The sequence below is a fragment of the Heloderma suspectum genome, chromosome 5, assembly GCF_057233095.1.
Source record: "Heloderma suspectum isolate Gila_16-S chromosome 5, 16-S_ref, whole genome shotgun sequence".
NCBI lineage: Eukaryota > Metazoa > Chordata > Lepidosauria > Squamata > Helodermatidae > Heloderma > Heloderma suspectum.
Genome location: NC_139462.1, coordinates 45,117,672 through 45,135,768, shown reverse-complemented (window position 1 = coordinate 45,135,768; position 18,097 = coordinate 45,117,672). Strand labels below are relative to the sequence as shown.

At 43.3% G+C, this 18,097-nt stretch overlaps 1 protein-coding gene across 1 annotated transcript in view; it reads left to right on the top strand.

The window, feature by feature from the left end:
* Window positions 1-18,097, top strand: part of PRSS12 (serine protease 12) — an 82,888-nt gene that overhangs the window by 51,558 nt on the left and 13,233 nt on the right. Inside the window, exons 9-11 of the mRNA XM_084855908.1 lie at window positions 10,576-10,784; window positions 10,888-10,966; window positions 13,081-13,203. Coding sequence (XP_084712034.1) covers window positions 10,576-10,784; window positions 10,888-10,966; window positions 13,081-13,203 — 411 coding nt within the window. The remainder of the gene's footprint in view (window positions 1-10,575; window positions 10,785-10,887; window positions 10,967-13,080; window positions 13,204-18,097) is intronic.

Sequence of the window (18,097 nt, the reverse complement as noted above, 5' to 3'; positions counted from 1 at the left end):
AACCAAATGCACAGTTACAAGATGGGGGATACGTGGCTCAACCACACTACAAGCGAGAAGGATTTTGGAATTATTGTAGATCACAAGCTGAATATGAGCCAACAGTGTGATGTGGCTGCAAAAAAGGCAAATGCTCTTTTGGGCTGCATTAATAGAAGCATAGCTTCCAAATCCTGGGAAGTACTGGTTCCCCTCTACTCAGCACTGGTTAGGCCTCATCTGGAGTACTGTATCCAGTTCTGGGCACCACATTTTAAGAAGGATACAGACAAGCTGGAGAGGATTCAGAGGAGGGCAATAAAGATGATCAGGGGACTGGAAACAAAGCCCTGTGAGGAGAGACTGAAAGAACTGGGCATGTTTAGCCTTGAGAAGAGAAGACTGAGGGGAGATATGATAGCGTTCTTCAAGGACTTGAAAGGTTGTCACAGAGAGGAAGGCCAGGATCTCTTCTCGATCATCCCAGGGTACAGGACATGGAATAATGGGCTCAACTTACAGGAAGCCAGATTCCGGCTGAACATCAGGAAAAAACTTCCTGACTGTTAGAGCAATACGACAATGGAACCAATTACCTAGGGAGGTGGTGGGCTCTCCCACACTGGAGGCATTCAAGATGAGGCTGGACAGCCATCTGTCGGGGATGCTCTGACTTGGATTCCTGCATTGAGCAGGGGGTTGGACTCGATGGCCTTGTAGGCCCCTTCCAACCCTACTATTCTATGATTTCCAGGAGTGACTCATGTGTGACCCAAGCAAGTTGTTAAGGCTGAGCCACAGGCAGCAGTCTTAAGAATTGCTGGGAACCAGAAACCAGGAATGGTAAAGAAACCATAAGTCAGGATGGAAAGCAATTCAGGTCCGAGAGACAAATCAGGAGGCAGGAACAAAGAGCAATAAAATGCTCAGGAAACCCATGTTGCTCAAGCAACATGTAACGGAAACAGGAATCCCTCTTTATACACCTTCCCATCCAGGAAGATCAAAGGCTAGCTTGGATGAGGAAAGCCAGCGCAGAGCGCGAGGGTACTTCACTGGCTAGGTAAATGCTGCTCCTTCCGATCAGTGGCACACTACACATGGTAGCTGGCCACAAATCCGAAGACTAATGGTCTGAATCCTTGGTCTGAATGGTCTGAATCCTTGAATCTGATAATTTGTAAGGAAAAGAACTGATGAATTTCCATGTGTACTCCATATAAACTTTGTATTGTTATCTTCTATGCATTTTAGAAAAGCAAAAGGACCACTGCTCATTTTCCTCTAGAGAAGATATTCGAGAAGCACATTTGTTTTTCAGCTCCCCCTCCTTCAGTTGAAGCCCTCATACCATCTCAATTCAACATCTGTGCAAGCTTTATCCAACTTTGTTTTAGAGCCTAGCAATTTGTGAGAAAGTTGGATTATTACACACGCACGCACGCACGCACGCACGCACAGTGCCTGAAGAATAGAGTGTATCTCAAGAATGCAGAAATTGAATATCCCTGATCTGTATAACAAAAAGTACTGTTTCTAAGCTATACATCTGATCCGTACATCTAAACGTAGGATTTGCACATCATCCGAACTTGCCTTCTGGAGTTCTGTTGTGAGGGGCAAATATGTATTGCCATGAAATGCTAGAAAGCGTAAAACACTACAGTCAGTGCCACATTTTGTGAAATATTATCATGGAAAAGAAGCTTGTCCAATTTTGAAAGCTTTGCATACAATTATTGCTTTCTCTTCTAGATTCCACTATGCATCTTCACTCCGCTTATGCAGTCTACAAATTTCAGTCTTCTCCAAAAAAAAAGCAGTTGAAGTCAACAAATCCCTCTCCTTGGTTACAATGGCTTAAGTGTAAATCACAGCTAATAAGGAAAACCCAGAGAGGTTCTTGGGGTTCCCTTAGATATTGTGATTGACACTTGTGCCACTTTAACTAAGGAAAGTCATTTCTTTGGCCAAAGTCCAGACAGCTTCCTAAGCACACCCTGTGCTATTTCCTAGTTTAGTTCTTTGGATTTGCTGGACAGTACTCAGTGGGCTGGTTCACATGCCACAGTAAACCACCCTGAAAATAAGCCACAGTAGGTGGGCTGTGTGCTCGCTAATCCATGGTATTCCCAGCAGACGATCAGGCACTCTGCGGCTTGCTGTGGCTTATTTCCCCCTTAGTCCTCCAGCCCACTCCTGGCGTGTATCTTCACATCCTTTGTGGCACAACCCCCCTTGGTTCCTTGTCCCTAAAGGAAACATTTCTGGCTTTCCACCCCCCTCTCCTTGTTACCCATTTTCTTCGCAATGTTTCCATTTGCAACTTAAAAAACAACCAAATTGGTGCTTCAGAAGTACACAAATGGGGCTGGTTTTTTTTTTCCACACTTGTGAATGGCAGAAAAATATAATTAGAAAAGGATCCCATTTGCACAGTAAGTACACTCATACTCCAGCAGTAATTACACCTGACTGCCCCAATAGCTCTGTCTTGGTCAGCTGCCGCTTTTGGAGTTCGGGGTCAAGGGAAGTGCCAGAATGGGGGAGGAAACTGGCAAGTGTGAGTTTAAGACCTAATGCAGGATGAAATTGGCAAGTGGGAGTTTATTGCTCCCCCCCCATCACAACCACTATTTAGACCAATTAACTTTTTTTTTCTTTTGAACTCCAAAAACTGTCAAGGGAAGCATCAGAGTGGAGTAGGTAATTTAGTGTAATGTATAATGTGGCCTTGAGATAAGTCCAAAACTCTGTTGAGTCTGTATGTAACACCATTTGTACGGCTTTGTGTTGTTTTCTTTGGCTGTAGATGGTTTTTCTTGAAGAATATTCAGATGTGATGTAAATTGGACTACACAGATGAATGGAATATGCATACAACCATGCATATTGGTTGCATGTGTGGCTGCCAAAGTTGGCCAGATTTTTTAACATTAAGATGATGTTCTTGAAAAAATAATCAGAATAAGTGGAGTGCAAAAGCGTATGCGTTAATATTTTACAGTTGTTTCATTAGAGAGCTTGCTATAGTTGCAGATTAATATTTATAGCAGAAACATGTAACATAAAAAATAAAACATAGTTCCTTAATGAGAAAGGCAGTTCTGATATTATAATGTTAGCCAATGAAAACTTGATTGAGGAAAAGTAGCAATGGAAAGAACATGCATGTGTTCAAGAAATAATTTCATGAAGTAAATGTCATTAAAGCAGAAACATTAACCCCTTTTGTGCTTTAAACTGCTTTAAGTATGTGATGGGGAAAGACTTGTGTGTATGTAATCTGGCCCTGAGTAGAACAGCATTCAGAATGGGATAGGTCAAGTTCTTTTTTGTTTTGTTTGCTTCTTCTTCCGTAATATCCTTAAAAAATGAATTCCTGCTAGCTGGGATCTGTCATAGTATGTGCTTTTTATTTATCAGTTGAGACATCTTATTTTGGGGGTAGAGTTGTGCAGACCACACCATATTATATTTGCACACTGCCTCACCACTCAGAAGGGCTGCAGAAAGCGTAACAACAATATTGCACAGGATGATGTAATAATAAGGATCTTGTTCTAGCATGAAATTCCCTCAGATCTTCAGAATAGATGGAATTACTTTTCTTTGAAAAGCAATAACTAATGTAGTTGAACGTTGCTGTGTTCCTGAAGATGTTCTACAATAGTTTGATGAAGCAACTTGTATTTATCTGGGTTAATGGCATCTTACTCAACAGCCATACATGATAGTCATCAAGAAATGGCTTCAACGTGAAAAATACAGAAGGAATGAGTCTGCTTTGCTTATGATATGCAAGTAATAGTCAGTTTTTTTAAAGGTAGGTTAAGCAGTGGTTGCTCAGTATGCACTAATTACCATATGGTATGTAAAGAAATCCAGCTGTTGAATATCATTGGAGGAATCTACAAAGAGATTTCTTAACTGGATTCCAGTAGTAGATATAATTTTGCAACAGTCTCCTGCACTTTGTCACTGTCTTGCAGATCTAGTTCATACATGGAAAAAACAATCCTTGAACAGCTGTTGGGGAGTTGTACATTCCTTACAGTATCTGCAATCAGTATACAGTAACTGTTCAAGGGGGAGAGAGCTCTTGGAACAAGAAAAAACATGTAATTTGTAGCAAACAAATAAATCATCATAGGGCCATTTTGTAGAGATGAACATACAGTGCTGCTGAAGCCAATGAAGATTTGGGTTTCCTTAGCATATATGTGCAGGTTGCACAGATTAACATTTCTAGGTTGCTTCACTCTGGGCTCTGGACTATTGGGGTTTTCAGAATTTTTGTTTGTTGCATTTAATTTGTCTTACTCAGCAGACTTTTTCTTCTTTATTGCTCACTTCATTCTAGTCTTTTGTAAACATAATTGACTGAACAGTAGAAACAGTATATATAAAATGTTCATATCCCAACGAACGGTCAAAATTTCATATTATAAAACATTTAACTGGATGCATTAATTTCTATTTTCAAATAATTAAGCATGCATTTTAAGCATGCATTTATGGAGTGCAGAGTGCATTCCTAAAATTAAATGGCTCAGACCTTCTAGTTCTGCTGCTGCCCAGTCCCCTTAGATTTCAGTGGGGCTTGGATGTTAGCCCTGTGCAAGTCCCATTGAAATGAATACAGGTAGTATAGGAGCGTTGTTTAATAATAAACCTGTGTCAGACTAATTTATCTAGTTTCAAACATGATGGGGTACTTTTCGGTAATTCATAGTGAGACTTAAATATGGGAACACATTATCAAAAGCATACTGTGCATGGCAAAAACAGAAAAAATGCAGATCTGAAGAAAAATGTAGCAAATCAAAAGAGCCTGTAGGCAAGGTATAGCTTTATTTTTTTTAGTAAATCAGTAGAATAGTTTAATAAAACATGCAATTTTTAACTATATGTAGTGAACGGACCTGGCTTTTCACGGTTCGGAATAGCCCCTACTGATACACCGAAGCCTTCAAGCAGACTTGCACAGCTGTCAGAGTTGGACACATTGTGTCCGCCCCATCTGAGTGAGGCCATGCCCACTGACACTTCTAGGCACAGCCCTTGCCATGGTATACCCCATAGTGCCCTGAGGAAGGGGTCTGAGGGGGGCTGCCCCACAGCAGGGGGAGGGTCAGGTGTATAACTGTGTCCCTTGATCTACTAATCTGCAGCTTCAAACTGTGTGTGTGCTAGGGATGGGGGAGAATTTCTCCCCGAAACTTCGGGGGGCCAAGCGCCAACGCATTCGGTCCTCCGAAGGTTGTTCGGGGAGAAATTCTCTGCCCCCCCCCCGGGATGGGACTTACCTTTCACGAATGTCCCTCCCGGCGGCGGGTCCCGGTGGCAGTTTGGCAGGTCTTCGTCAGGGGCGGGGTCGGCAGCTGGTCTTTCGACCGGCTGCCGCCGCCGCCATTACAAGCAAAGTAAAAAAAACAAAAACGCCCCTGTGATAGGCTACGTAACGATTAACGTAGCCTATCACGGCTAGATTTGCAAAGTCAGCCGTGATAGGCTACGTTAATCGTCACGTAGCCTATCACGGGTGACTTTAAAAAAAAAAGAAAAAAAGCGCATACGGCTAATGGCGGCCCCCATAGGGAGCCACCATTCGCGTTCCTTATTTGGTCCCTGTAGTCTACGTAAAGATTTACGTAGACTACGGCGAAAATAAGGACAACGCAAATAGCGTTGCCCTTATTTTCGCCGTAGTCTACGTAAATCTTTACGTAGACTACAGGGACCAAATAAGGAACGCAAATAGCGGCTCCCTATGGGGGCCGCCATTTGCGTATGCGCTTTTTTTTTTTTTCAAAGTCACCCGTGATAGGCTATGTGATGATTAACGTAGCCTATCACGGCTGACTTTGCAGATCTAGCCGTGATAGGCTACGTTAATCGTTACGTAGCCTATCACAGGGGCGTTTTTTGTTTTCTTTTGAAGTTCGCGGCCGGGGAGACGGGGCGCTTCTCTCCGGTCTGAATTTCGGCCGGGCAAGGCGGGAAGCCTCCCCCCTGGCCTGAATTTCGGCCGGGCGAGGAGGGAAGCCTCCCCCCCGGCCTGAACTTCGGGGGGAGCAGCGAAGCGCCTCCCCCCCACCGCGAAGCAAGCTGCGAGACCAGGTAAGTGACTTTCGTGCACCCCTAGTGTGTGCTAAGCTATTTGCTAGTTAAGTCTGCCCCTAGTGGCTGAAAATCACATAGACACAGTTAAATTAATTAAAATTAATGTGTTTTAAAGACCGAATAACCCTGAAGTGTGCATTCCTGGGATCCCCTTAGTATACATGCCACATTTCAGGTGTCTAGCTTTCATGGTCTTGGAGCTATGATGATGATGGACAGATAGAGACACATCCTCTTATATTATTATAGGTAATCATATGGTTAAAAAGTATGGTTAAAGTTTGCCTGCTGCAGTGCTGAATCATCATGCCAAGTTTGGTTGAAATTGATCTAATGGTACTGAAGCTGTACATCTTTGAAAAGGTTGATTGGCCTCCGGCGGACCAAATTTTCACTGTGCTTAAAACCATCCCAGATAGAGGTAGAACAAATCTTAAAAGTTTCATAACAATCGGATTACCGTTTTTGAGTCCATCGAGAACATACAAACACTTCCTTTTATATATATATAGAGAGAAGAAGATAACGATATAAGAGGTAGAATAGATTTTAAAGTTTCACTTTCTGTATCAGACTTTGGTTCACATGCTTACAAACAGGGTAATTACACATCCCTGATGTTTAGTTAAGTAGCATTTCCATTTGCTTGTATGATACTTAGATTGTTTTGAATGTCCCAAATGAGGTTGTGCTGCACTCAGTGTCACTGTTCCTGCTGTAGTTGAACTCAGCTAGTTGTAAGTAACATCTAGTATCCTGGCTGATACTAGGCATCTCTATCTGAATCAAAAGACACAGACAGTTCAGTGGTGCCCTAATGGCAATTTGCTATGTATTTTTTTATATGCAGCACATGTCCCTAAAGAAGTCTGAAGCAATATGAAGGAGCTACTGGGTTCAGCCTGAATGGGTTGGGGCTCCTGGGAGGAACCAGGAAATAATTAAGGTCAACACCCTTTACTTCTGGCCTGAGGAGAGAGAGGCCACCGCCTGAGAGAGCTCTGTAGAAAAGCCTTTGTCTAAATAAAACTTGGGAGGGAGCAATTCTATGGCCTGTAGACAGAGTCTGGGTGGCCATAAAATATTTTGGATTCCTGGATCTTAAGTCAAAGTCAGCACTCCAACCTCGGACCCAGAAATCTGAGATCCCTGCCCTCCCTCCCGCTCGCAGCCGGCATGGAGAGAACTGCAGTGGCTGCCTCTCTGAGGTCACAAAAGCAACCTTGGAGGGGAGATAAAAGGGGTGTTACCATGCGCAGGGGCTGGATACACCATATCCTGAGGCCTCTCCAGCCTCCTTCCTTCCCCCTCCACGACACCTCAGCTAGATGGGCAAAAAAGCCCGTCTAGCTGAAATGCAGAGCAGGAGGCACGTTGGAGGCAACAATCAGCTCTGCTCTGCTTCCCACTCAGCCTCCGGGTTCAGAGACTTACAACTTTCAAGGGCGGATCCCATAGGACCGTGCCGTAAGTTTGTATGGAAAACAGAGTCTGTGTGAGTCTGTGGGTGCAGTCCACCAACTTTGCAACAAAATCTGCTTGCATGTGCATATCTTCCTTTTTGGCTCAAAGAAAATGAATTTTACTCTGTATTTCATAACACTTTTAATTAATACTTTGGTTTGTATTAACTTTATAAGGAACTGAAGCAAAATGACCTATGCCCTATAAAGGAACAAGACATTATGGGCTGGGGGAGTGGGGGGTCTTTCAAAAACTGCTCAAAGGATTTGCCTGATAATTTGCAAAAATCAACAAGTCAGAACAGAACTCCAGGGCTGAATTTGTCAGCCTCTCAAATGCTAAATAGGACATCTGCATTCCACATTTAGTTGCTGAGGCTGGAAAGTATCCATGGCATTGTGAGTTTTATCCACTCAGAGAATTTGGACATATTAGAGAACGCTACACTTGCAGACTGGCTTCCTCTTTAGTAAGTGCTTTTATATTAAAGTTTATAGCCAAGCTAGGACTGGCAAAGACAGGAAAAGCATTTTAAAGTGCTCTGTTTCCCCAATCCCAAATGGTGCCATGTGATTGCTGGCTGAGAATTAGGCAATATAAATGTAATAATTAATATCACTTTTAATATTTTAATTGTTTTTATGCATTTTATTGTTGTAAGCCGCCTTGGGAGGGCTTCTGCCTTGAAAGGCAGCCAAGAAATTTTTTAAATAAATAAAAATAATAATAAATATCCTGGATACTTATCTGAGATGTTTGGAAATGGTGGTGTTAACCTGTGTTAATAAGACATGCTGAAGCTTTGTAGAGATCGATGAATGAACAATAAATTTGTTTTATAATTGGTGCCAGGGAAACTGGTGTCTCACAGGTAAAGAAATTAAACTAATGTAGCTCTCCTATCATGTCACACGGTTCTTTACAGCTAATACATATTGAACTGATATTGCTTGGTAACTAAATATTTGAGGGTTTGGGAAAATGATGATAAGAAATGCCTCTTTATCAAGTAGCTATGGCTTAGTTCCCATAAAGAGCAGGTAGGTGGGAAATCTGTTTCTCAGTTGTATCACTTCAGACAGCCGGAGCAGGAGGATGTGATGGAATGATCCTTCTTATTAAAATGCAAAGTATTTCCTGCATATAGAAAACTAGTTGTTGGGGAGAAGGATTCTCAAACAACTTTCTCCTGACATGCTAGCTATCTACATGTGGGGTGGGGGTTGTATTGAGGAGTGTTTAATCAGCTGAATCACACCTGCGTTCTGAAGTGGAATGTCCACACATGGGCTTAACCACATAATTTGCTGTTTCTGAGAACTAGTGTTAATGCCAGTGCAAAATTATGAAGGCCTTTGTTGGAGACCTGCATATTGCTTATTATTGCAGTATTTATATTGTCAGTATGATTTGTTTTGGAGTAACATATCTGTAGGCAGCAAAATGGAACCTTCCAGTAAGGAACCTTCCCCATCTGAACCAGTTTAGCTTATTTTTAACACACACAGCTGCTGATTTTATGCAAGGATTAAACGGATTTTGGAAGAAAAATAGAGCTTGCAGTTCCAATATGTTGCATATAAACGAGTTTATGTTGGACAGCATTATGATGGAAAGATATATGATGCTTTATGGCACGACTTGATGTGATAGCAAAACAAGAAAGAAAAAGATTGTAGCGTAGGGTGCACGATCATGAATTGTTGACTTGTGTGGACAAATCTGCTGCTAATGCAGGCAGCAGATAGTGACGTGGTTCACATGGCATGGTGGGCTCATAGGGAGTTGTTTCACCCATGATCACCTGTGGTGTGTGCCAGGTGACATAATGAATGCAACCCCGAGCAGGGATTGCCATGTCATGCGAATCTCAGAGGAGCAATGACATGGCAATGGCATTTGAGGTTGGACTTGATGGTCTTATAGGCCCCTTCCAACCCTACTATTCTATGAATGGAATTATTATTTGTAGAAATGTACTAGATGTGATTTCTAGAGAAAACGTTTATAAAAATAATAATAATATATGTGTGGTATTTATACATGAGCAAGGATCTCTAGGATATTCCCAGCGGCAATAGATAGGTGCTAGAGGTATAATGGTGGAAGAACTTTTGCCCATCTATAGTAGCATTGTAATCCTGTTAAGGAATATTGGCAGAAGGCAGTAAACAGCATCAGAGAAATTGCAGGCCATGGGTTGCAGTTAACCCCAACAACTTTATTCCTGGGTGATACTGAAGTTCAGATTACCTAGAGATTTAGTGGTGATAGTGAGTTATACGTTAATATCTGCAAGGATCCTGTTAGCAAAAGCTTGGCAATTAACATGCATACTGTTTCTGGTACAATGCCGTGGTAACAAATAAAATAATAAGTTATAATTTGCTATGGGAGGGAAGAATGAACTCCATCCAGAATTTCCCCCAAAACATTTACCAGTTATTGCAAAAGGTTCCAGCCAGATGACTTAGCAACTATAGATATACTATATATGTGTTAAGTTGAAGTATGTGAATGACTTGAATGTGAAGCAAAATTTAAAGAAATATAATGACAATTCATGATCAGTCTTCAGTAAATATGACAATATCCTTTGTTTTAAACATGTATTGAAATAACCTGATTTCCCATTTAAAGAGAATATGACCAATCAGTCATACATATACGTATATATATTTATCTCTCTCTCTCTCTCCCCCCCTCCACACACACACACACACACACACGCACGCACACAGTCAGACTGTATCATTGCTTGAATCCAGAAAAAAATTGTCCTAAATCTAACCCCTTAGAGAAATGTTAATAGCAATCCTACCCCAGCTAATAAATCTGAACCATTATCGCTGGCCTTTGAAAATCAATAAAATGCCTACTAATTACTGATGTTTGTAGATTCCTATAGCAGGTAATATTAAGGATTCTATCTCTTATGTGGAATATTTTTTTTGTCACTATAATGTCTTAATTAAAAAAGTTGCCTTTTTAATTTTCTGCTTCAAGGGGTCAAGCACGAGCAAGGACGATGGCGTATTTTGGGGAAGGAAAAGGCCCCATCCATGTGGATAATGTGAAATGTACCGGAAATGAAAGATCTCTAGCAGACTGCATTAAACAGGATATTGGCAGACACAATTGTCGCCACAGTGAAGATGCTGGGGTGATCTGTGACTATCTTAGCAAGAAGCCATCTGGCAACAGTAATAAAGGTGGTGGGTAGAAAGCTGAATATTTCTGTTTGCTGGTTTACTTGAAATACTCCTTTACTGTTTCTTCATGGGAGAATTTAACCTCTATGATTCCATTCCTGTTTAGATTCCCTTGCTTCTGTGTGTGGTTTGAGATTACTGCATCGTCGTCAGAAGCGGATCATTGGGGGAAAAAATTCTTTAAGGTAAATATATTAAGGCTGCAATCCTATGCATGTTTAGATAGAAAAAAAGTTCCTACAACTCCCAGCATGTCCCAGCCAGCATGGCTAGCTGGGGCATGCTGGGAATTGTATGACATTTTTTCTGTCTAAACATGCATAGGACTGTGCCCTAAGCAAATTAAAAAACACACAGACACAAAGCTTGAATTGGCTTGAAGTCTAAAAAAAATCCCTAGTGTGAGCAGGAGGGAGGGGCTTAGCTCAGTGATAGAGCACATGCCTTGCATGCAGGTCCCGGGTTCAATCTTTCCATCTCCAGTTGAAAGGCTCCCAGTTAGCCATGATCTTGGAAAGCTGCCACCATTTGGAGTAGACTGTGCTGGGCCATGTGGACCCACGCTCTGACTCAGGGCTACTTCACTCATTGGGGTTTTTTTTTTGGTGGGATTGTTGTTCTTTTCATGGTATTTCCCGAGTACAATACACGATGTCGTTGTCCCGCAGCAGCTGTCCCGCACCTTCCCCGTGTGGTGCTATTTGCAGCCACACAATGGAACTGCCATCACTCATCTGACATCGCGCCACAACACACTACAACACGCTTTTTTGTAGGCAGGTGTTGGGCAGTGCAGTGTTGACATCACCTAGTGACAATGACCGGGTGGGAGTGTTACCTGTGCCTCCCTTGACCTCCAGCCCCTTTACCATTCTGCTCCTAGGAACAACACTGGGAACTTTGGAAGTGCAGTATACTGGTGTTTCACTAATACAGCATGGCAGAGACCGCTGCTGCTCTGAACGCCTGTGAAGTTTCAACTTCTTTCCACTCAATCTCCTCTCCTAGTGTATACTCAAACGAGAAAAGTGTTACTGCTTGCTTTTACAAGGAGCGTACTGACTTGCACATGTGTGTGAGGGGGACTTTGGACGTGTAGCATACTGGCATTTCACTAGTACAGCATGGCAGAGACTGACTTGCGCACATGGGGGCGGGGGGAGAGAGCAGACTTTTGAAGTTGCGAACGTACTGTGGATTGTATATAGAAGTTGCCAAGGTAGGGACCAGAGCCAGCAGAAGTGAAAAGGGGAGGCAAGGAAGTTGAAATGGAAAAGTTCATGCTGAGAGGGGGGAGGGGCTACCCCAGAACGGGTGGACAGGGGGAGTACAACAGTGTTGACATCCGATAACATCCCGCCAGGTTCCACCCATCAGTGTAAATGGCAGGTAGCATTATGCAGTAAAAGAAAAAAAAAAAAAACACGGCTGTGTAAAGAACCAATTTAAATCCCGCAAAGAATCCAGAAGCAGAAGCCCCACTAAGTTGTGGGATAAAAAGCCTGGTGTGGTGAAGCCCTCAGTGTAAGGCAGCTTTATATGTTCATAGACAAAAAGAGGATGGGGCTCTTGAATTTTCTCCAGTTCCCCCAGCTACAGCCCTCCATGACACATTACACACCACTGCCGAGGGTACCTCCAGCCCTGAGGAGCAACCTTATGGCAGGCAGAAGGACTACGGAGGTGAAAAGGTGTGGGAAAGCTCAATTGTTACTGTTCACATCTATGAGCGCCTTCTGGCTTATCCAACATTTATGTGAAAGTATTGCACACAGGCTACAGGAAAGCTTTCTTTTCCTTTTCTTCCAGTTCCATCTCTATCTGGAACTAGATTTAAATTAACATTCCTACAGCTCCAAACCAGCATGTTTACTTGGAAGTTAGTCTTGCTGTGTCTAATGGGTCTTACTCCTAAAAGCGTATATGCAATTTCAGTCAAGTGCGCTCAAATGCTAATATTTGCCCTACAAATAAGGAGAGGAGCTAGTGCTACTGTTCCTACTGTCCCTTTAACATGATCGACATTGATGTATAGAAGGGTGCAGCATTAACAGGAAGAGTAAAGGGAACTGGGACAAATGGTTGATGGAAGTCATGCCATTATGTTGAGCAGGATAGCCATATTCTCTATTAACGTGGTTCAACAAATTCCCAGCTCCTGCTCAGGAAGGGGTAAGCTTCAGAAAGCAAAGCACTGATGAAGGTTCTGTACTAAGGATAAGGTACTAACATCACCATTTCACAGATGTTCCTCTTTTGGATGGAATGTTAAGATGAATTGTTCTTCTTCTCTGTCCAGAGGTGGATGGCCCTGGCAAGTTGCTGTGCGCCTGAAATCGTCCCACGGTGATGGAAGACTGTTGTGTGGTGCGACTCTTATCAGCAGCTGCTGGGTGCTCACTGCAGCACACTGTTTTAAGAGGTACTATTGCATGATTCACAGATAGCTATGTTGGTAGTGCTACTACATTATTATTGTAAGAAGACCAGTGCCGGGGAGACAAAGGTAATAAACCCCACTGATATGTCAGGCATTGTACTGAAACTGTTAATGGCGAAACTCTGGTTGCTTTTACACACACACACACACACACACACACACACACCCCTTTAGTGCTTATGTATGTTAAGACTGAAATCCTGGGCATATTTAACTGGGCTAAGCCACACTGGACATAATAGGACTTACTTCTGAATAAACACTCATATGTATGTGAAGTAATTCAGTTCATATTCATAGGTCTGCACTGTTAAACTATTTGTGCTTCTACATTCTGGGATTCCATGGTTAATTCCGTTGCTCTAAAGATCTATAGCCTGAAAACTTAACATTTGCATAGAATTTAGACAAAACTAAACACCACCCCAAGTCCCGTACATTTTGAGTTTAACTATGTTCACCAGTAAAAATGCCCCCTGCATCACCCACTCTTCTTATCCAAACAGAAGAAGATGACCTGGGAATTTTTACAGGATATTTTAATAATATGTGTAAACACTAGTCTACAGCCACGTTGGTTTAGAAAATAACAACTTTATCTTATCCCAACAGGGACATGATTGGGACGGGAATGCGGAGTCTGACTTAGCCAAGGCATGTAGGAGAGAACAAAAGATTCCCCATTGCACCGCTCGCCCTCTGATGGAGGATGAACAGTGCAAACGGGAATCCCTTTGTTATCTTCCATGGGCTTCCTCTCCCGCAGGGTGTGGAGCTTGGGGATGGGGAGGGGCTTGGGGAGGGCAGGGGGTGGGACCTGTGTGCTTAGCAATGGGAGTGGGGACACTGCAGCATCATTATGTGTGCTGTGTGTGTTGTGACACAGGGAGCCAGTTCAGGAAGGTCCCAGTAGTCACAACATCATTGGCTGCCTCCACTTCACCTTATGTCTTGGCGGTGTTGTTGTGGGCTTTCCTGGAATCATAGAATAGTAGGGTTGGAAGGGGCAACTTCCAACCCTACTATTCCAACTCCCTGCTCAATACAGGAATCCAAGTCAGAGTAGGGATGGCCGTGAATTTCTCCACGAATCTCGGGGAGGCCAAATGCCAACGCATTCGGCCCCCCGAAATTGTTGGTGAAATTCTCCGCCCCCCGCCCCCCCCCCCGGGATGGGACTTACCTCATGAGAATGTCCCTCTCGGTGGCGGGTCCCGGCGGCGTTTCGGCGGCGTTTTGTCAGGGGCAGGGGCGGCGGCCGGTCTTCTGACCGGCTGCCGCCGCCGCCATTACAAAATAAAGTAAAAAAAACAAAAACACCCGTGATAGGCTACGTAACGATTAACGTAGCCTATCACGGCTGACTTTGGAAATCTAGCCGTGATAGGCTACGTTAATCGTTACGTAGCCTATCATGGGTGTTTTTTTTCCCCATTCACTTTTTATTTCGTGGCCGGGGAGACGGGGCGCTTCTCCCTGGCCTGAATTTCAGCCGGGCGAGGCGGGGCGCCTCCCCCCCCCGGCCTGAACTTCAGGGGAGAACCGAAACGCCTCCCCCCCACTGCGAAGCAAGCTGCGGGACCAGGTAAGTGACTTTCGTACATCACTAAGTCAGAGCATCCCTGACAGATGGCTGTCCAGCCTCATCTTGAATGCCTCCAGTGTGGGAGAGCCCACTACCTCCCTAGGTAATTGGTTCCATTGTCGTATTGCTCTAACAGTCAGGAAGTTTTTCCAGATGTTCAGCCGAAATCTGGCTTCCTGTAACTTGAGCCCATTATTCCGTGTCCTGCACTCTGGGATGATCAAGAAGAGATGCTGGCCTTCCTCTCTGTGACAACCTTTCAAGTACTTGAAGAGCACCATCATCTCTCCTCTCAGTCTTCTCTTCTCAAGGCTTTGACTCTGAGTGGTGGCAGTGGTGTATGTAGATGTAACTTAGACCAGGCAGGGCTTGTCTGTTATTTTTCTCCCCTCCCTGCTTTTGTTATTTCTACCCTCCCATTCTGGATTGAATGTCCATAGGATGTGGCAGCCATTCCAGCGGGTGTATCTGTGACTCATTGTAAATGAGAGTATAGGGTTGCTCTGTATGCATACAGGATGAAGGGAGAAAAATGGTACCCAAGATTATTACATGCTTCATCTGTGAAGCATTGCTACCATTTTCCTACCAGTTTGTATCATAGAACATTTCTATATGAGGCTTTTATTGCACACTCAAGATTGCTCACTCATGGAAGTTTGCAGGTCCTTTACATGACGTCATCAAGCTCCATGGCATCTCCCACACTTTTTGACTTTTATCCCGCTTTTAAAAAGATTAGAGATAACCTGATAAGGAAAATTAATCTGATATATTGGCTGTGTGTAATTGCGCAGGTCCGCAATAACCACAGCTCCATCTAGTGGCTGTAAAATGAAACAGGTAGAACTTGCTAAGAAAGGAATTCCCCGATTCAAAGCACATGTCTGCCCATGTAAAGGAACTGATTTTAATCCTGCAAAGAATCTCGAAGCAGAAGCCCTGATAAGGATTCAGGATTTTAGCCTCTGGAAAGGATGCAGGATTTTAGCCTCGTGTGGTGATTGGTGAAGCTCATAGTATATACACCCTGGGGGTGGAAAGACACCAATTGAACATGCCAGATATTTAGTTGAATATAACTTTCTATCTAAACTTCACATCCCACTGCTGAGCCACCAAATGACCATGGAAGTAAACAGACCCAATACAAATGAGTCCCAGGAAGAGGCTTGGCAAGGTCAAATCTGAATTTTATCAGGACAGATGTTGAACACGACCAGGTCTAGGAAGGTTAGGGCAGGCAGGCAAGCAGGATTGGGGCCTGGAACACAGAAAAAATCAAGCAGACTGGACCAAGGATCAGAAAACCAGGGAAAGAAATAAACTCTGGCCCCTCTCCTGTGTGATGCTCCTGGTATGGAGAGCTGCTGCAGTGCAACCTTGTGCAGGGTGCTTTGTGCTTCACAGTTATGCAGCAGAGGCTGGTGGCTCCAATGTCAGTGGGGCGGTGATTCCACTCTGGTTTTCAGTCAGAACCAGTCAGAATTCTAAAGGAGCTATCCAAAGCATCTTGGATAGCTCCTGGAGAGTTCTGACTGAAACCCGGAGCAGATTCACTGCCCCACTGACATTGGAGCCACCAACCTCCACTGCAGTTATGTATTTGATCAATTTGTCAGTGGCCTCTTTCTGCCTTCTTTATGAGAAGTGTTGGGAAGCTGGGGTCAATGAGAACAAGGGAGTCCCAGCTGTGCCTGCATTTCAAGGTAACTTCAGAGTTAAGGAGAGAATAGTGATGCTTGATACACATATAAGCTGCTAACGTGCATCCCCCACCCTGTTTGTTTTCTGAACTATTGACACAGAATGTGATCATTGTTTTATAGCATATATCCTTTCACTGAAAACAACAAAGAGTCATGCGGCACCTTAAAGACTAACAAAAGACTAACACATTACTGTGCTGCAGTACACTTAACACGGCTACCCTCTGGAAATCCTTTCACTAGGGATCAACAGCTCTTAACGGCAATGTGCTCTGCAATTAAAAATAAAAGTTTTGTAACAAAAATGATTGGGATGTCTAGAATTGCATAAGAAGCAATGGAGTCCAATATCTTTTCTAAATGCACCTCTTGCTTACACAGACCGAGGGGCTCCTCGTTTTAGGCTCACAGGCTGGGTTTAGCCAGAGATTTATATATCACTGTGGAATTATGAAACTTGACAACCCAATCTACTGTACAGCATGTCTAGATAACAGCACTGCATGTTTGATTGTTGTGCATCATGTGTGCATGCATAAGGTGGCGCTTATATTTAAGGTGATCAGAAGAGAGCATGAAATATTTCACTTTGGAACTCCACGTATTGTGTTACACACAAAAAACACACACATAAAAAATAGAGAAATGTGTATTTCCGTTGTCTTTGCATATTCTCATCTTCTCTGATGAGAACTCTAAAAATTGGCTAAGGGACTGTTAACATCAGCCAAACTATTATACTTGCAGTATATAATCACCCCCTGAAGAGATGACACTGGGGAAAAACTTTTGGCTGGGAACTTAATCTATTCCCATGTCAAGGTGCTTTTTATATTCTAGGTATTACATCTGCTCTGTACGTAATCTGCTGCAGAGTAAAGGGAGAACACATAAAATGTCCTGCAGCCTTTACCTTTCAACTTTCTTGACCAAGCCAGCTGGAGTTCACTGCAAAGTAATAACTGCACTGTTCCTTATTTCCTAGCCTATGAAGCTGTTTCAGGATGTTACATGGAGAGAAGGCACCTTAGCTAGGCCCCATAGTAGAAAAAAATACCATTCAATCCCATCCTTACTATCGTACTAAGGAGCCCATGTGGAACCCGTATTCTGGGATGCCACGACTCTGCAGCACTTGAGTCACAGAATCATAGAGTTAGACGAGATCTCAGAGATCATCTAGTCCAAACCCCTGCTTAATGCAGGCACGGCACTGCACTTCAGGGTGCAGCGACAGGATCCCTGACAGATGGCCATCCAGCCTCGGCTTAAATACCTCCAGTGATGGAGAACCCACCACTTCCTGAGGCAATCTGAACAGCTCTCCATGTTCGGAAATTTCTCCTAATGATTAGCTGAAATCTGCTTCCCTGCAATTTCCACTTGTTGGTTCTGATCTTGCCCTCTGGGGTAACAGAGAACAAGTCGCTTCATCTGCTGCATAACAGTTATTTGAAGGCAGCTATCATGTCTCCTCGTCTTTTCTTTTCCAGACTAAACATTTTAACTGTTCCTGATAGGACTTAGTTTTCAAGTTCCTCCTCATTGGTTGCCCTTCTCTGGATGCACTCCAGCTTATCAA